Source organism: Octodon degus, unplaced genomic scaffold, assembly GCF_000260255.1.
Source record: "Octodon degus isolate 3935 unplaced genomic scaffold, OctDeg1.0 scaffold00025, whole genome shotgun sequence".
NCBI classification, from domain to species: domain Eukaryota; kingdom Metazoa; phylum Chordata; class Mammalia; order Rodentia; family Octodontidae; genus Octodon; species Octodon degus.
Window position 1 is genome coordinate 558,843 of NW_004524601.1, and position 19,851 is coordinate 578,693.

Sequence of the window (19,851 nt, forward strand, 5' to 3'; positions counted from 1 at the left end):
TTTTTCCTTTTCTACACCTTGCTTTTTGGGTTGTAAGTTGGAATTAGTGCCAAAAATCAGACACAACTGCAGAATTCCCCATCCCTAGATTGTCCTAATTTCTAATAGCAACTGAGTGTTTGTTTGCTGTTGCATCCTCTTGTTTAATGAGGTATAAGAAAGACTTTCAGAATTCCTTGAACTTGATACTCAGAGTTAGAGTGTATTACAGGGCCTGGATACAGATTAAAATCAGCCCAAGGGAGAGAGGTATAAGGTGATGTATGGGAGGACTTTGAGCTTTGCCAGGGAGTCAGGACCCAAATATGTGACAGCATACGCAGTGTGTTGCTCTCTAGGGAAGTTCTCTCAAGGTTTGGTTAAGGCTTCATCAAATTAAATTGTTAAGATTAATTGGTCATGGGGTTAATCCTAGTCTCCTAGTCAGCTGATCCAGGTGATGTGAAGTCTCCACATTAAATCACATGGTGGTTCTTTTTAGTCCCCCTAAAAATGTCCTATGTGGATAGGACTACCATGATTTCTGTTTTACCAGCCCCAATCCTAAACAAAGATACTCTTAAGAGATATGATATAGATTACTTCCAAGAAGCAAAAGCCACACTTCTCTTGGACAAGGGCAGGATTATTTACTAATGAGCCATCCTCTGGTATTCCACCAAGGCTCTCTTAAGTAAAAACAAACATGTCTGTTTGGACCTCTGTGTTCCACATAGCATTTGTTTTGACAGACACAGCAGCACTGTTATGAATGTGCTTCATGTGGGAAAACCTGTGTAGGTTACAAACTTAAAGAAATGACTACTGTGCTAGGGCAGTGGTGGCAGACTTAGAGGCACAGGTGCTGCAGCGGGCTGTTTGTTACGACTGAAAGCTTTGAAAGGTTCATCACCACTGCAGTCAGTGTAGCGCAGTGGTAGGGCACATCCCAGCGTAGCATGGAGAGGTGTGTCCCGGCGAGATGGAGCAGCAAGCATGAAAGCAGGGTAGGCGTTCGAGGCACACTCATGGGGTGGCACACTGGGGGCCGTGGGGGACGGCTGGAGAGGTGGGTTGAGGGTAGACTTGACAGACTGAAGTTTGGGTTTTAGGGTCAGTCAATAGGAAGATGGCCTTCTTTGGTGGTGTGGTGATTTGTTTCTCAAAGAAGACATAGAGAAGACAGCAGAGGCTATGGATATGGAAAGGAAGCTGCTATAATACCTGCCTGAGAAATCATAAAGGTCAATGTGAAGGCAGTGTTACAACCGTCCCTTAAATAAATAATTTGCTGCAGACTCTGGCAGAAATATTGTTTGTAAAACTTTTTCCTTTTTCTCTCCCTAGGTTTGAAGTCCTGAGTTTTCTCATGCTGTGTTATAATTCTGCTATTGTGTATATGCCGGCCTCATCTTACCAGTCCCTTTGTCAGATGGGCTCCAGGTGAGAAGCATAATTATTGTCAACTTTCATATTCCTCCATTTATTGGACAAATATTATTGAGCTTGTTATTTGCCACACTGTTGTAACCTCTCATGGCACAGTAGTTAACAGAACGTAGGAAGCTGGATCATTCCTCCTGACTTCCTGGAAATTATTTTAGCATTAAAGGAGTTACTTCCTTCCTGAGCAGGACTTAGGTCAAGACATCTAAATTTAGGATTATCTAGTGATACTGTTTTCTAGGTGGTATATTTTATAATGTGCGTTGGGAGTGTCAAGTAAGTAGACAGTTTCCTGTCTCTGAGTCTGGCTTGGCCAGGTCCTCTGCTCAAGGTTCAGAGGGCTGCACCTGGGAATGTCTCCAGGCCTGTAAATCTTCATGTGTGCATTTCACAGACAACTGCCCCAGTGTTGGGGAGAATGTAGCTGTGACACCAGTAATCTCTGGTCATGTGGGGTGGCTCTGTGTGTCTCAAATCAGAATTTCTAATAATCTTAACAAACTTGGCTAAAATTTAACTTTCCACTATAGAAAAAGATTTAAGTAGATTCCCAGAATTTCGGCTCCAGGTTTATCCTGTCCAGCTGTTTTTACTTGAGGAAACTGAGCCCCCAAAAGGTTGAATTGTGTATTAGTTTTCTAATGCTACATAAAAGATTACTCCTCTTTTTTTTTTTTTTTTTTAACAAGCTATGGCAGGTTTTATTCATGAAAAATCTGCTTGGTTTATTTTTCACCAGTCTGTTCTGGCATGCTTCTAACGATATCAGAATCACCTGGATCAGTGATTGCCAGTGTGCACACTCTGTAGTATTTTCCACATGCTGTGCCCAGTTCAATATTATTGCCGCTGTCGTGGTGGACACCAGTTTTGGCCAACATGGCCTAGTACTCTATTTCAGATTTCCTCAAGGCTGGGCAGTTGTTGGCAAGGATGACCAATTTCGCTTTGCCCTGTCTGATCATCTTCAGCGTCTGCTTGTACCCCAGCATGTATTTTCCACTTTTCATAACAAGTTGGAGCCTAGAGTTGATGGACTCCAGAGATTTTTTCGTCTTTTTTGCGGCCACCATCTTCCTGTCTTAGGTGCGGACGGCCCTCAACCAGGAGCAGCCGCCAAGATGGCCGGGGAACCAGAAAGGCTTTTTTTTTTTTTTTGTTCCCCGAATGCCTTCAGGGCACTTTTGGCCAGCGGGAGAGTTGTGAGGTTCGAACTCCAGCAACCTGAGGCTGACAGCTTTGTGGAAGCTGCCACTTAAAGGCCTGAGCTAGGGCCAGGCCCCCTACTCCTCTTTTTTAATACCTCACACATTTGTGATTTCACAGTGTGTGGTGGCCAGGAATCTAGGTTTGGCTTAGCTGGGTCCTCTGCTTAGGGTTTGCTAGGCTGGAAGCAGGGCATCCTCTGGAGCTAAGGTCTGTTTCCTGTGGGCAGAACGTGTCTGTCAGGAGGACAGAGGGCTCGGTCCACCCTTAGTTCCAGGCGCATGGGCCTCCCAGTACTGCCTGCCTGTGGTAGGGCAGCTTGCTTTCCAAAGCCAGGGGACAAGGGTGAGGCCAGTGAGCCCTAGTGTCTTAGTCCACAGAATCCCACATTGTGGCTTTGCTGCCTTCTCTTGGAAGCAAGACACAGCTTTGCCTGGAGGAGGGGATGGCATGGGGTATATGTAAATCCTAGAAAGGAGTGTTGCAAGTACTCTGGCCCTGTTTGCATGCTTTGTGTTACTGGGAAGTGTGTGGACCTTTTTATAACAAAACATTCATTTTGCTGATTGGGAGAAACCCAGTCTAGATGCTGCATCAATAGTTTTATAGATTCTAGGGCCTGGGAGATAGCTTGGTAAAATAAGTGCAGCTTAGGGTCCTGAGTTCAATCCCCAGTACCACAAAAAAATTTTTTTACAGATTCTAAAGTAAGTATATTATTGCCTTGGTAATATTTTTAAATGAGCCTCTAATATTAATGAACAACACAGTTCTTGTTGTTAACATACGTTTTGTTTTCTAGCAAATACTAGTTTAATCCCTTAGCTCCAATCTACAGAAAAATTTATTGAGTGGCTATTTTGGATTCATTAAAAGAAGTATGCCAGGCCTCTTACTGGCAACGTTAGTATCATCTTTAATAGTTTCTTAGTGCTAAAAGCTATGGCACTGGGCGAGCTGAGAAGGCAACTGTGACTGGGCATGGAGGCGCGTGCCTGTAATCCCAGCGCTTGGGAGGTTGAAAACAGGAGGATCACTACGAGTCTGATCTGTATAGTGAGACCCTGTAGACCCTGTACTAAAATACATTGAAAAAGTAGAAGAAGGAGAAGGAGAAGCCAGGGAGATGGCTCAGTAGAATAAGTGCTTCCCTGGCAAGCGCAAGGCCTGACTTCAAGCCCCAGTTCCGCCAAAAAAAAGAAAGAAAAGAAAACAAAGCTATGGCAGAGGCTGCTAGTCCTATCACACTTGTTTGCCTGTTTCCCAAAACAACTTTGAGAAGCTTAGCATCCGTATATATTCCTAAACTGACACTTTAAGTCACTCAGCTTTGGTTTTTTGGGGGTTTTTTTTGGTAGTACCAGGGATTGAACTCTGGACCTTATGCTTGCTAGGCAAGCTCTTATTCCACTGAGCTATCTCCCTGGCCCTCGTCTTTGTTTTTGTGTGTTTGTGGTGGTGCCAGGGATTGGGCCCAGGGGCTAATGTGCAGAATAAGTCCTTTACCACTCAGCCATATCCCCTACTCTGTTTCTGTTTTTGAGATACAAGGTCTCACTGAGTTGCCTAGCCTGCTCGTATTTTGTTTTGTTTTGTCTTTTTGAGACAGGGTCTCACCTTGTAGTTCAGGTGGCTTTGAGTTCACTTTCTAGCCCAGGCTGGTCCCAAACTTGCAAGGATTCTCCTGCCTCAGCCTCCAGATGCTGGGATTATAGGCATGTGCCACACTGCCCAGCTTAGGCTGTTCTTAAGTGAGATTTTTCTGCCTTTGCCTCCTAAGTAGTTGGTGTACAGGTAGGCACCACCTTTCTCAGCTTCAACATTTTTCTGTCTTTTTAGTTGTAAATGATATAATTTCCAATGTGTGACTATTGGGGCAATTTTTGATTACCATTGAGTTACTCAAGTTTGGGATGGGACAGCAGTTCATTCTCACAGGTCTAGAGACTGGAAAGTCCATGGTCGAGGTGCAGTTTGGTAGGTACCTGGTGAAGGTGCTCTTGGCTTACGGGTGGCAGCCGTTTATCCGTCTGCATACACAGAGAGCGTGGGGTTATTCAGAATGTGTGTAAAGTGTCACAAGAATGTGCTGCTCACCAACATGAGCTGAAGAACACATGAGCAGGCCTCTTTAATAGTCTGACATTATACTGTTCCTTTTTCTTCTTGAAATTGAATTTCCACTCCACTTTCCCCACACCATTTTACCTCAGTGTGATGCTGCTGACAACTTGGAATGTTTTACAGTAGTTAATATATGTGTGTATGGGGGCTTGCTCGTTAGCTTAGTTGTTTAAAGTGCCGCTTGGGCAAATGCAGTCAGGCACAGGGGACCGCAGTTCGATCCCCAGTTTCACAGGCCACATCAGACCTGGTCTTAAGGCAGCCTAAAGGAGACCCCCCCCAAAAAAAAGAAACAAATTTATACATGAAATTTTAAAAAATTATTGAGACCATAAAGCACTAAGTACTAAAAATTTCTTTTCTAGATTCACATTTATCCTTTTTTAAAAAAATTTGTTTATTTGTCTGTGTGTGTGTGTGTGTGTGGCCAGCTCAGCCCACCAGGGGGTGGGGCTGGCTGGCATGTGGTGCTGGGGGATTGAACCGCGGTCCCTTTGTTTTGCTAAGCTTGTTCTAAGTAGGTGCTTTAGACCACTGAACCATCCCACCAGTCCCAAAATAAGCCACCTCTCCTTCAAGCCGGAATCGAACCAGCGACTTAAGGATGCCTACGAGCGAGCGCCTACAGTCCTCCGCTCTACCAGCTGAGCTATCGAAGGGGCCACATTTATCCTTAAAAAAATGAATTGATTAAAATAATAAAGCCCATTATACTAGGAATCAAACTCAGGATTTTGCACATGTCATCAGGCCCAGTGCCACTGGGCTATATCCCTGGCCCTTGATAATGATTAAGAGGAGTATTTTTGGAAGGATCTCAAGTGGGATGGGTGGAAGGTAGGGAATGTTTATGGTTCTTTGATTGAAAACAGTCCCCAGTTCTCTGCTTCTCATACCTCCGAGCTGGTAGCACCTCCTGTGGACATCAAGCTGCTCTCAGGCTCTTCTCCCCAAAAGTGTAAGTTCATCCACCAGGGTTCACCTGGACGAATGTGCCAGAACTTGTGGAACTGGAAGGCAGCCAGGGGTACTGAACACAGGGCATAGAAATTCAAGGACTACGTCTTAGCTGTAGGAGCAATGAGGAAGCAAAGCCCATTCTGCTCACTGGCTTCTGGGGGTACCCCCTGCAGCCTGGAGGAGCTGGAGCGTGCTTCTGAGCAGCAGCCCTGCTGCATAAGACCTGAGACTGCCCGCTGACCTGTTGGAAAGAGCAGCCCAGGCCAGTGTCGCTTTGCCTGGTACCAGAGTGAATAAATGGCTCCTGTGCACATTTTATTCTGCTTAAATGAAACCATAAAAATGGCAAATAAATAAATAAAACTGCCTTTACAGACAGTATTTTGAAACATCTCTTTGTTTTGAGATTTCTACACTTAGCAATTCTCTGATAACAATTTGAGGGGAATAAAAGTGAGGGACATATGTGTGACTAGGGGAGGGGGGTTGGTGAAAGAATTCGTTAGCTAGTTGTGAAAAGTTAGTGCTTTCCACTAGGATGTGGGCTTTATAACGGTACACATTTTAATCTTTTACCTATTCATGACTGTATCCTGGACCCAGAACAATGACTTACATGTGCCAGGCATCATTAAATATTTGAAGAATGAGGGGCCGGGGAGATGGCTCAGTGGAATAAGCGCTTCCCTGGCAAGCACAAGGGCCTGAGTTCAATCCCCGGTTCTGCAAAAAAAAAAGACTAAAACTAAATATTTGAAGAATGAATAATTGACCTAATAAAATGATGAAATAAAAAACGTTAATTACCAAATCAGGAAATCACACATGATAAATGGTAAATGCTGTGTTTTTCTAGGGTTTGTGTGAGTGGGTTTCCTCGGCAACACGAAAAACACTGGAAAGAACTCTGTGGTCGAATAGTATTGGATCCTGAATTTATGGTGCAGCTCCTCACGGGGGTTTATTATGCCATGTGAGTAGGCAGAGTGTGCAATTCCTGAGTTCTTGTTAATGCTTGGGTAATCTTTGTGTTTCCTTTCTCCTTTGTCAGAAATAATACAGAATCGTTTGTTGCATAGTGGAACAAAAATCATGTTTTTCCAATTCCTCTCAGCACTTTTAAGTAACCATTGTATAACATAACTAGATACTAAAATTGAAATTTAGATGTGCCTAAATTTAGATGTGCCTAAAAATCTCAGAAATTGTCAGGCTTTCTGTGTAGAAAACTATATATGTATCTCTACATTGTTTACAACACAGGTTTTCATGAATGTATGAATTAGGTTGCTCTGCATATCAAAACATGAACAAATTTATATGAAGAAACGTTTTATTCTTGGCTTTTTAAAACAGGGTCACCACCCCTGGCTCTAAAAATACTTTAAGCATGGTATTTGAAATCTTCACTTTGTTATTATACCCTAAAGTAGGACAGTTTAGAAATAAATTAGATAGTCTGGGCTTGCTGGTACATGCCTATAATCCCAGCGTTCAGCTTTGGTGTGAAAAATCTTGTTTTAGAACTGAAATAGTAGGACTTGGAACAGTAAAAAAATTGTGTTTTTTCTGGTATGGCGGTGCATGCCTATACCCCTACCATTTGGGAAGCTGAGGCAGCAGTATTGCCCCGAGTTGGAGGCCAGCTGGGGCTACAGTTCAAGGCCAGCCTGACCTACAAAGTGAGACCCTTTCTCAAAACACAAAAACAACAACAAAAAAAAATTCTATTAAAGATTAGAGATACTTGCCAAAGACAGCGAGTTGGGTAGGCATCATGGCGCACTTTTGTGATCTGAGCACTCGGGGGGCTGGGGCAGGAGGATTGCCATGAGTTTGAGGCCAGCCTGGGCTACACAGGGAGTTCAAGGCCAGGATGAACTACATAATGAGATGTCTCAAGAACACAGTAAGTTTTCTCCTTTTCCACAGGTATAATGGACAGTGGGACCTTGGCCAGGAAGTTCTTGGTGATATCATTTACAGAGCTCAACTAGAACTCTTTTCTCAGCCACTATTGGTGAGTTACTTATTCTCTATGAAACATGCCTATGCTTAAAATGCACTATTGGATTAAAATAAAAGGTAGAAGAAAGTTGATATAAAAAAAAGAATTAGTGCTTTGAAATTCTTTAAGAGAAAAGAAAAAGGTTTTAAGTAACTCTTGAGTTCCCTAGAAAACTAGTGCCAGCTGCATTTGCGGGTTGAAGGCAGGGATGGTGAGTCGGGAAGGCGTTCTTGGCAGTGATTGGTACAGCCAGCAGTGGTGTGCAGTGCACAGAAATACTGAGTAGGCACAACAACAAGAAAAGCACAGTTGAAATGCTCCTTAATGGAGACGAACACATACTCCCCTAAAAAACAGCAGGGATCAGAAATGTAAACAGTTACTTGAGGAATGCATGGAGGCGGCACCGCTTGGCAGAAGCACTTTGGTAATTTGTGTGTTTTCTTCGATTTTCTATCAGTGTATCCCCAGGAAACTAAATGCTCACAAGATAATAAGCACAATATTACAGTGTTAATTGCAAAGGAAATAAAGATAATGTAAATGTTCCACAGTAATTTATGCCTGGCAAGTTTGAGGTCAAGAGTTTGGATTAAAAAAAAAAATACATGTTTGAGAATTTATATTAAAGAAAAATATTAACTTATAGTAATTGGAAAGGAAATATATAGCTTTTTAAGAAAATGGACACAGGACAGAGGAAACTTGAAATGTTAATGTCTAGAGGATTTGAATTTGGAGATCTTTATTGCTTTCTAGTTTCTAAGCTTCTGTAGTATTTTATAAATACTATTAATACATTTTTGACTGGTACTTTTTAAAAAGCCTTTTATGAGGTGAGGGGTACTGGGCCTTGAAATCTGGAGCCTTTACACTGATCCTGACCCCCACCCCTTAGGTTTTATTTTGGGGCAGTGTCTGACTTGCTGAATTGTGCAGGTGGGACTCATACTTGCAATCCTCCCAAACTTGATTCAGCCTCCCAGAGTGCTGGGATTATAGAGGTTTGTGTCACCGGTTTGGCTCACTGTTGGTAATTTTACCAAGTTACAAATAGATGATGAAATGAAAAGGTACATCTTAAAAATAATACTTTGTACTTATGAAACTTAAAATTTCTGCTCTATCCTTGCAACAATGTTGTGAATTAAATTGAGGCATTTGGGGTATTATGTAAAAGAGTAAGTAGCTATTCACAGTTAGGGCCCGTGATAAAAGCTGGCACATAAGTTAGCATGATCTGTAGAAAAATTATAAAGGTCAAACTCAGGAGACTTAAGCCCAGTCCCCTCCAGCGTTCTTGGAACAGGCAGCAGGTCTGTGGGCAGGTCAGTCTCACCTGTCTGTCCAGGTCACTGCATCCCGATGGGGAGGGAGGAAGTTGGTATGCTAGTTTACGGCTTTGCTGGGCCAATGCTGCCCACTTACATAGAACATGGGTGGGTCTGACAGCAGTTACACCCTGCTTAGCAGAAAAGTCGTGGGCGTAGTGCTGGACGTGCACAGGTGTGGACAGTCTCTAGTGCTTACCAGGGGTTCAGTTTTGCATATTATTTATCAGCAGAACAATCAGAAATGTAACTCTAACTTGTTTTATACCAGGACGCAAATGTTAAATGCCTTTTTTTTTTTCCTTTTAAAGTTGAAGGATGTGGGGCCCTGCCCCCAGGGCGTGCTGAGAGGGTGATTGACACTGGGTGTGGTGGCGCTTGCCTGTAATCGCAGCACTTGGGAGGCTGAAAGCAGGAAAAGCACTACGAATCCAATCTGAGTAGTGAACACCCTGTAGACCCTGTACTTCAACACATTTTTAAGAGAGTTAAAGGAGTGCATAGTGTGTAACTCACATTTTAACAATTAAATCCTCATTTATTTAAAGCCTGCTTAAAAGATTACAGCCCAGGCTGGGTGTAATGGTGCACACCTGTGATCCCAGTGCTTCAAAGGCTTGAGGCAAGAGGATTGCTTAGAGTTGGAGGTTGGCTAGACTACCTAATAATGAGTCTGTCTCAAAAAAAAGAGAATACAGAACATTGGCAATACAAACCTTCCTGATACTTTGTGCTTTTGTAGGTTACAGCAGTAGAGTTGAAAGACATACGTAAAGGATTATGGAAAGTATACAATAACCAAAAGGTGTGTGGGCTGTAAATGTGTATGGGCTTATGTTATCATTGCAGGTTGCCAACGCCATGAAAAACTCACTGCCATTCGATGCTCCCGACTCCTCCCAAGAAGGCCAGAAGGTCCTGAAAGTGGAAGTCACCCCAACAGTGCCGAGGATTTCTCGGACTGCAATCACAACAGCTTCAATCCGTCGTCACAGGTGGAAAAGAGAAGGTAAAGACAAAGTCTCATAGTCTGTTAAGTACCTCCCAAATTGCACAGGGCATGTTACCACAGAGAACTTCAAAAGAATTTTGGTTTTTAAAAACAGCACTAGAGCTGGGCGTGGTGGTGCACACTTGTAATCTCAGCACTCCCAGCACCTGGGGAGGCTGAGGAAGGAGGATAGCTGGGAGGTAAGCGCCAGCCTGGGCTACTGAGTTCAAGGCCAGCCTGAGCTGTGTAGTGAAGCCCTGTCTCAAAAAGACCCCCAAAAAAGGCATTAAATGCTTAAAACTGTTTTAGTGTAAATATATATGAATATGTATAAAGATGTTAGAATGCTTTAAGAATGTTAAAACAGAAAGTAAGACCAGGTTAATTTTTATATTTTTTGAACTCATAACAGTAGGAAAAAAGTTGCTTTAAACCTGTTTACTTACTGGGGAACAAAAAGGTGCGTGTATGAGCACCGTGGGGGAACTAACTGGCCACACTGGCAGTGTGGTAGGCAACCCATCGGAGTTGGTTCTTGTTTCCGGTTTTTGTTTTTGCTTTTCCTTGAGTGCTGAGCCCACCAATATTTCATAGACCTGAATAGTCGAGCTGTCTTGCCTAAGAGGTATCAGTTGCCATTTTAATAATTCCTAGTTTCCTGTCCTGTTCATTTGCAAACCTCACATTGTTCATCTGCTGCCTTATGTGTGTGCAAGCTGTGTACACACATGTAACTATTAGTAATGTTTGTGTTAATATCATATCCATATATACATTCTCTCACCTGCCTGGGTCAGAATGCTCAGAAAAGAGTAAAGCAGCACAAAAGCACTAAAATTTTATATGTTGAATCCCAGATGGCTTTGACTTCTCAAACGAGGCTGACTCGAGCATTCCTGGCTCCCCGATCCAACACGACTCCACTGACCTAGGGATCAAGCGTGTGCAAGAGGGGGAGGTGCCGGTGCGCAGGACCCCTGAGCACCGCTCGCCGGAGCCCAACTCGGCAGCAGCCACAACTGAGGGTAGGACAGAGCTGAGCAGGCAGAAGGCAGTGAGGCCGTTGCTGGGGCAGGGTCCTGGCTCTTTCTCCCCCGCGGAGCACCTTTCCTTTCTAGTGTGTGTGTCTCCCACCCGGGGTACCAGCTGCTCCTTGCAAAGCACCCCTTTTGCCTGTGCCTGGCACCAGGTTGGGCGTGATCCTCAGTTACTCTTGTGCCAGCCTGGAGTGTGCGTCCTGTGAAGCCCAGAGCAACTCGCACAGCTGCCAGCAAGGTGGGGCCTGTCCCCACAGTCTGCACGCGCTTGGGATTTCTCCTTACTGAGCATGTTTGTTCTGGGGAAGTGCACCAGTGACAGGAGCCTTACTGGTCAGCATGGATGCGTTTATATAATAATTTAATCTTGGAGGGTCGGGAGATAGCTCAGTAGAATAAGTGCTTGCCTGGCAAGCGCAGGGTCCTGACTTCAAACCCCAGTTTCGCAAAAAAGAAAAAAATAATAATAATAATTTAGTCTTTAAAAACCTGTGAAGAGGGCTGGGGGTTTAGCCCAATGATGCAGCGCCTGCCTGGCAAATGTGAGGGTCCTGCATTGAATTCCCAGTACCACCCCCCAAAAGAAAAGTGGGGGAAGATCGTGTGAAGAGATTTTTAGAACTTAATGTACTGGGGAAATTGAAGTGGAACTGGCCAATTTATCTGTAATTCTACAGTTCAGGTAACAAGAAGGCCTCCTCCGTTTTGCAGAATGTACTAGTATTGATTGGCTTTTTAGAATCTGTAAATCAAATTAAATAGATCTAACTAGTGAATTAGTGCCTTTTTTCCACTATCAGTGTGCTACTCTGGTGACTACTACACAACTTAATGTGATACCTAGCTCCCAAACAGAATGAAATATATTATGTAGAAGTCAGAATCCTAGTAGATTCTTTTTCTTACTACATAGGCCTCTCAAAGCCATTTTTGTACACCCACTTCCCTATCACTGTGAAAGAACACTTCTCTCTGCCAGGAAAAGTTACTTGCTGTTTCGCATATAATGCACAGGAGTTAGCTTTGTGAAATAGGGAAATATAGCCAGACAGTTGTCATTACTTAACATGTTTCCTTCCACTGTGGATCCTTTACACAAGTTATAAAATAAATAAGCCAAGCATTTGTAAAAGAGGTTTACTTATTATAAAGATCAAACATTCATAAAGCAGTAAATTTCTACCTGAAGGAATTCTTGCTCTTTGGTGTTTTAGAGATTTGAGCATGCTCAGTAAGAACCAAAGTCTGCCCTCTGTCTCCTGGCCTGTCTGCCCAGATTGATTTGACGGTGTTGCATGTGCATGGCATAGGGACCCAGACAGCAGCACTGTTTTAGAGATCCTTCTCTATATGGCTATAGAAGATGCAGCCTTTTGTCTTTGTTTATAACTGTTCATTTTGTTCTAGCAACCAGTCAGTTGTAACTGTTATACATGCATACAAGTGAAACTGAATAGATATAAACATGGGGTTGGCCTAAATTTAGCATTAGCCTGTTTGTCAACATTCTTGATGATTAAATGAGGCACTTGATGTGCATGTGCTACCATTATTAGAGTTTCAGGAATATTTGTGCTAAAGATAGTATTACTTTAGGTTTTAACACTTGATGAAATTCTAGTAAGTGTCACAGTCTGAAGCATTGCTTCCAGTTAATCAGAAGCCATTTACTTTGTTTTTTTTATTTGTTTGATTTTTGAGACAGTCTCATTGTGTGGTCCAGGCTGGCCTTGAACTCTTGGTAATCCTCCTGCCTCATCCTTCCAAGCACTGGGATTATAGGCCTGAGCTATCACACCCAGCAGAAGACATACACTTCTGAGAAGGGACCCAGAATAGTAATTTCTTTCTGGTACCCTATTAAACATTAAGATATTCTATTTCAGTATCTCCTATTCCTGATAAAATTTCAGTTTGGGGAAGGGAATGGGAGAGTGTAGCCCTAAGGATGGGTGAGTAAGTTTCTTGAGCAAGTTTAAATGTGACTTTTTAATATCTTAGGTTGTAGTTTTAAATCTCTGTTACAAGAAGCTAAATGTATAGGAAAGACAGCTGTGAAGAGAAACATTCACTAAAAATTGTGTTCACTTTTTTGGGGGGGGATCATGAATTCTGTCATGTAGGGACAAAATCAAAGTGTTTTGAAAGGGGCTGGAGAGATGGCTCGGTGGTCTAGGGCACCTACTTGGAGCAAGCTTGGCAAAGCACAGGGACCTCGGTTCGATCCCCCAGCACCACATGCCAGCCAGCCCCGCCCCCTGGTGGGCTGGGCTGGCCACACACACACACACACAATAAATAAATGTAATAAATAAAAATAAATAAATATTTTTTTAAAAAGTATTTTGAAACATAGTTGTCTTTTGTATGCCTTGAGGTTTTTTAGAAGTAGAACGAGATTATTAAAACTTGTGCTGGTTATGGTGGTGCACAGGCCTGTGTCCCAAGTTCCAGGCCACCCTGGGCTCCATAATGACTTCAAGGTCAGGGTGGACTTCATAGCCAGACCCTGTCTCAAAAAATAAAACCTTGGTGAGGGCTAGCCAGATAGCTTAGATTAAAGCGCCTGCTTAGGCAGATGCAGGGCCAGGGTTCAATCCCTAGCCTGCTGTGCTAGCGCCCCGCCTCTGGGGTGTGCTGAGATGGCAGTTGAGACTGGGTGTGGTGGCATGCACCTATGATCCCAGTGCCCCTTTAATAGTGCTCAGGAGGCTGAAAACAGGAGAATCACTATGAGTCTGATCTGTGTAGTGAGACTCGGTATACCCTGTACTAAATACTTTTATAAAAAAAATAAATTGGTGATTTTGTAGTATGCTGGAGCTTTTGGGTTAATGTAGACAATATTAAAAACCAGTTTTCTAAAGTTTTCCAATTTGAATTGTTTATTATATTTTTTTAATCTTTTATTTTTTTTTTTTTGGCTGAACTGGAGATTGAACTCAGGCCCTTGCGCTTGCCAGGGAAGTGCTTATTCCACTGAGCCATCTCTTGGCCCCTGTTTATTATATGTTGAAAAAATATCAGCCCATCATAACCTGAAGACAGTGCCTGTGATGAAAATATAGTCAGTGTTCCTTCTCACTGAAACATACTTCTTAGTATGTAAAACTCTAGTAGATTATCTTGCATGGCGGCCTTTATGTTGTCACCGTCTCCTTTATGGCCATATTGCTTGGGCAGCAGATCTGCATGTGGCGAGATTCAAAGCTAGCACTGAATCTCTCAGTCTCTTCCTAATTAGGTAAACCCAACAATTTATTTGTTTGCTCCCAGTTTTGTATCACTAATGTTAATTATCTGTTGTTGGGTATTTTTGGAGTTTTTTATACTAATTCTAAATAAATTACTAAGATGATTTCATAGAAATAACGTCTTTATTTTGAGGTACATTTTATACAGTTCTTTTGAAGGGGTTGAGAGAAGTGTCAGCTGCTACTCTTGTTGATTAATGCATTTCCACATGGCTTTGCATGGTGATTAAACTTTATTAAACTGCTGGATATGTGTACAATATATATTGTAACAAGGTGCTTTTTGCTTTAGGATATTCTCTTCTTTAGAAGGAAAGAAAAAAATCTGTATGAGAAATTGTTTTTATTCTTCCAAATATATGTTAAAGATTGTGTTTTTTACATATTTTGCTTTGGAAAGACTCAAAGGAGTATTTGTTTAGATTGTTTCTGAACATTTCCCCTTAAACATAACATGCAGATCTATTTTGTACATTCAGATTAAACTTTCTTGAGGTCTGTGGAAAACGTGAATCAATAGCAGTAGTGTAGTAAGCCATCATCAGATGTTAACTTCTAAGAGGTTGATTATACTTTGAGTAAGAGAACTGGCTTTCTAGAAATGACAAGCTCAATGTATTACATGCTTTTCTTTCTACAAAAATGATTTTTTCATTAGTTGAATGGACATTTTGCATGAAATATTAATACTGCAGTATTTTGTGGCCATGACAGTAATATATCTCAGGGCTAAGAATCCAAAATATAGAAATATATATCAACCAAAAATGTTCTTCATTGTCCCTGCTAGGTTCCTGCCTCCGCTCCCTAATAGTATTTCCTTCACATTAACTGATCAAGAAAATAGGGAGACCAGCTTATAGAGAGTAATGGCATTTCTGAAAGCTGTGAAGTTTTTAAATTATAAGTTAGAAAACTTACTAGTTCCATGTTAAAAGTTATAAAATCATATAGGAGCAGCTAAGTAAATATGAAATTTTATTATAGTTAGAGGTGTTTGGCTGGGTGTGGTGGTGCACACCTGTAGTCCAGCACTTGGGAGGCTGAGGCAGGAGGATCCTTGTGAGTTCAAGGCCAGTCTGAACTATATAGCAAGACCCTGTCTCAAAAACACAAAAGAGGAAAAAAAAACACAAAAGAGAGAGTTAAGAGTTAGAGCTAGTTAGTTTTGTCCTGTAGTTTAAGTGAGTTTCTGGTATACTGGATCCCTGAAATTAGAAGAATCTCTTGTACAGTCTGTTCCTGTGATAGGTTAAGAACCATATGAGGAAAAAGTTCAGATAGGTAGCTGTGATTGTCTCAAATCAATGGCACTGTGTATGATAAGACTTATGAAAACAAAATGTTGTGTTTTACCTAGTATTGTGTGTCTCAGTATTGACAGTATGCTTAGGTACATTTTGGATAGTTTTGCCAGAGCTGGGGTAATTTAAACTAAACAAACACAATAATGTATTACAATTTTGTGTAGATTAAGATTATTCTCCTGAATTATTTACATGAGGTCCAGCAGTAAGTAAGGCCTTTAGCAACCCATAGCAAACGTTTCTCAAGATGAGGCCAGTGTTGTTCACTTCTGCCTCTCCCTTACTCTAGCTGTCACTGAGTCTGTATACTTTGTTTTTAGGTGCTGAAAGCATAAATGGAGAAGAACTTGCACACCTGAATGATGCTGATGAAGGGTTTTCATCAGGGGCTTCCCTCAGCAGCCAGCCAGTTGGGACCAAAGCATCCTCCTCCTCTCAGAGAGGAAGCTTGCGGAAAGTGGCCACTGGGCGTTCAGCCAAAGACAAAGAAGCAGCTTCTGCCACCAAATCCAGTGAGAGCCCTCGAGAGCCAGTGGTTCGCAAACAGTACGGACAGCAGCCTACTGACCTTAGTGCAGATTCAGTTGAGCTGACACCAATGAAGAAACACCTGAGCCTGCCTGCTGGGCAGGTGGTGCCAAAAACCAATAGTCTGAGTCTAATCCGGACAGCCAGTGCTTCCTCCAGTAAATCCTTTGACTACGTCAACGGCAGCCAAGCAGGTACTAGCATCGGGGTCGGTCCGGAGGGAATCACCAATCTAGCCACTCACAGTGCTAACCGTTACTCAACCATCAGCCTCCAGGAAGACCGGCTGGGTCAAGCTGGGGATGGGAAGGAGCTCCTCAGCCCAGGAGCCCCCCTGACCAAGCAGTCCCGCTCTCCAAGTTTCAATATGCAGCTGATATCCCAGGTGTAGCTTTGACACGCCCTGTGCTGTTTCTGCTTTTCTTGTAACTGAACATTTCCTTGTGCAAGAAGACCCTTCATCCCGCCTTGTGAAAATACTAGTCATCGCAGCTGGATTTGATTTAGCTCTTCATATTCACCCCATATTTTTCGATGGAGACAGCAATAAGGTTTTCCTTTCTCTCCTCCGCCTCCCTGTTTCCTGTTGTCAGTGTGCTGGGAAGAGTGTAATGTGCTTGCCTTCCAGGCCTCCCCTTCTCCCTGGGTGATGTGCAATCCCTCGTAGGCGGATCAGTCCCATTTCAACACTGTGAGACTGAGGGTGCGTTAGAGGAAATGCTGGATATGATCCCTATGAAATGATTCTTTGGCTTTTGTTTAAAAACAAAACAAAAACGGGTTTGTTCACATAATCTATAGAACTATGAAGATGACTGGATCGTATTTTTTTCTGTCTTAACCAGGAGTGCCTCAGAGATTGTGCTACGACTTTGGACTTCTCTGAGTCTGCAGTCGTTTTCTCAAGAAGTGCGGGGAAGGGTGGCAGGCTGCTGTACTTTCTCATGAAAATGAGGGTGGCTCCCTTCCCTGCGTCTCCTTCATTGGGGACATAGACACTCGTTGCGAAGGCATTTAAGTCAAATTGTGACCCCCTTCTTTGAGAGCTGGGCTCTAAGTTGATGATGTAGTTGATAATGCACTTTTTCAATGGCTCTCTAGTCATTATTAACATGTCTTCCCTCTTCCCACTAAGACTTAAGGTCTTTTTTCTCCTTAAAGATCGAACAACTAACAAATCAGAGAATCCAGTGGGCATGTCTGTTTCCCAGGAATGATTGACTCGGTGCTGGGGTTTTGTGGGGGAGGGATTTTGCTTAGTGTGTGTGGGACTGTATGTGGGGGAAGGTTTTATTATTTTGCTTTTTTCTTTTGTGAGCTGATGATGACTGAAATAGAACTGTACGTCTTCAGGTAAAGAGAGGGATTTCTCAGTCCATGTTCTGAGCTGTCAAGACTATTGGAGAAACCCTTTCAGCTGCTTTCTAGATGTACCTAAATTCAGTCAGATCTTTTGGATTAAAAAACTTAAAAGTCCTGATAGGTCATATATTCCAAGGAAATACATCAGGGACAGATAATTGGCTGAAACACTGATGCTTCAATGTAATACATTTTATAGAACATTTCTACCAGGGGGTACTGACTTAATTTCTAATATAAGGACCATACTGCCTTTATGTTCAATGTGATGCAATTTGTAAATCTTCTAATCCTGTATCTGCAGAGTTTCTCATTTTTATAAAACTTTGAAGTCATGCCACTAAGCTAGATACTGAATGTATGGAAGTAGCATTTGGTAACTGCTAAGAGGCCACAAGAGTACATTACTGCTTAAAAAATTTTATGTTTTGATTTGGTTGGCTAAGACCTGCTACATCCTCTTGTGAGTCTCAGGCTCTAATGTTTGCAAAAAGAAGGGAATATATTAGACTTTTCGAAACAGTACTTAACGTGAACTTTAAGTTACCCTTCCACAAACTACAGTGGAGTGCTTTGTACACTTAGTTTCAGTTTATTATCATGAAAGAAAAATACAGTGAGTTTATAGAAAGCAAGTATTCTAATAAAGTTTAAAGTTTTATCTCTGCCAACTATACTTACAGTAAGCTTGGATTATAAAATAACCAGAAAAAAAATGTTGCTTTTTTGATACTTAATCCTCCCCTTTTTAATTATAAGGGCATTTTTCTTTAATAAAGACAAATGTTAAGGCACTTTCATGTTGGAATCTTCTTGAGAACAGTAAGGTACTTGTGTGACTTTGGTGATCCAGGGGGCTTGCAGGCTAGCCCAGCTGTTCAAAGTGCCTGCCTGGGCAGACTCGTTTGGACGCAGGGGACTGCAGTTTGACCCCCAGCCCCACAAGCAGCACTGGACCCGCCCCTACAGCAGCCTGAGGCAGCCCCTCCAAAAAGATCCTTCTGGAATTTGATGATCTGTTAATTTATGGAAAACAGACCCTGAACTAGTAGCCTCAATATTGCCAAAGTCCAAGGTAGTGGTAAAAGTTGGCAGTTTATTGTGTGTATGGTCTGTGTACATGTAGGTCACAAAGATAATTGAGATAGCCTTATTTCTTTTCATTTTACTATGGGATGTCAAAGAAATGAAAAGAATGCTAAAACTGAAAATAAGTGAGGTGTATGAGTGTGCTCATGCTAAGGAAGATAAGGCTTCGGAACATCAGACTTAGCAGGGAGTGAGATCTTGGCAGAAAAATTCCTGGTGTAAAAAGTTGTGTGTATACTGGATCTAAATCAAGAATGATTTTAGTTACAGCACAAAGGATGTAACCAAACTACAGCAAAAGCTATAAAATTCATGATAAAAATTCCCTTTGTTTAAGAATCTTAAGTTATTCCTGCAAAGCTAGTTTTAAAACTTTCTAATCTTAGAGGACTTCACTTATTTCCACTCATATAAATAAGAGCTTTTTATTTTTTTTAAAAAAAGTTTTGTGTATATAACCATTAATGTTTCATGGCTTCATATTGTTTTCTATTCCTTCAGTTATGTGATTTGACTCCAGTAAGGAAACATTTCATTTGGTTTAAGCTTTGCATTCAGGCTGGGCGAGGTGGCGCACACCTGCGATCCCAGCACCTGAGAGGCTGAGGCAGGAGGATCTCTGCAAGTTCAAGACCAGCCTGGGCTATAAATTGAGAGCTCAAGGCCAGCCTGAGCTACGTAGTGAGACCCTGTCTCAGAAAGACCAAAAAGAAAAACAAAAATATTTTGCATTCCGGGTGTTAGATTTGCTATGTATGATACAGCTAAAAAGAAATGACTAAGTTTAATAAATTGTCAAATTTAATGAGTTTTTAAAAAATCCTTACAGTATTTGTTGCCACCTAACTTCAAATAGGCTTTTTTCAAACGTATAACCACCAGAACAGATGCATGCCCACACCTCATGCTCAGTCCTTTCGGGCTTCTTTTGTTTTTTGCTCTTTTCGTTTTTGGAACCAGGCATCGAGCTCAGGACCTTGTGCTTGCCAGGCAGGCACTTAGGCTGCTGAGCTATCTCCCTGGCCTGTTTCATATTTTTAACTTTGTTTTTTAAAAAATAGTCCATCTATTTACAGAAAATACATCTAGGGGACAAAATACTTGATTTTTATAATAAAACAATTTGATGCAATTAATTTTGTCGAGATCGGGGCTGGAGAGATGGCTCAGTGGTCTAAAGCACCTACTTGGAACAAGCTTGACAAAGCACAGGGACTGCGGTTCAATCC

At 42.1% G+C, this 19,851-nt stretch overlaps 1 protein-coding gene, 1 non-coding gene and 1 pseudogene across 5 annotated transcripts in view; 1 reads left to right on the forward strand and 2 right to left on the reverse strand.

Moving 5' to 3' along the window:
* Fam126b (family with sequence similarity 126 member B) overlaps window positions 1–19,233 on the forward strand; it is a 56,859-nt gene extending 37,626 nt beyond the window's left edge. For 2 of the 4 annotated variants that reach the window (XM_023712360.1, XM_023712362.1), the window contains 6 exons: window positions 1,327–1,422; window positions 6,572–6,688; window positions 7,648–7,735; window positions 9,904–10,063; window positions 10,903–11,070; window positions 15,964–19,233. In XM_023712360.1, coding sequence (XP_023568128.1) covers window positions 1,327–1,422; window positions 6,572–6,688; window positions 7,648–7,735; window positions 9,904–10,063; window positions 10,903–11,070; window positions 15,964–16,562 — 1,228 coding nt within the window. In that variant the 3' untranslated portion in view covers window positions 16,563–19,233. The remainder of the gene's footprint in view (window positions 1–1,326; window positions 1,423–6,571; window positions 6,689–7,647; window positions 7,736–9,903; window positions 10,064–10,902; window positions 11,071–15,963) is intronic. The other 2 variants (XM_023712361.1, XM_023712363.1) reach the window with 1 other exon arrangement.
* On the reverse strand, window positions 2,151–2,563 carry LOC105741836 (annotated as a pseudogene).
* Trnay-gua lies at window positions 5,326–5,414 on the reverse strand. Its single transcript is given in 2 exon segments — window positions 5,326–5,361; window positions 5,378–5,414. It is a non-coding gene; the product is annotated as a tRNA-Tyr (tRNA).
* Window positions 19,234–19,851: the final 618 nt, after the last annotated feature.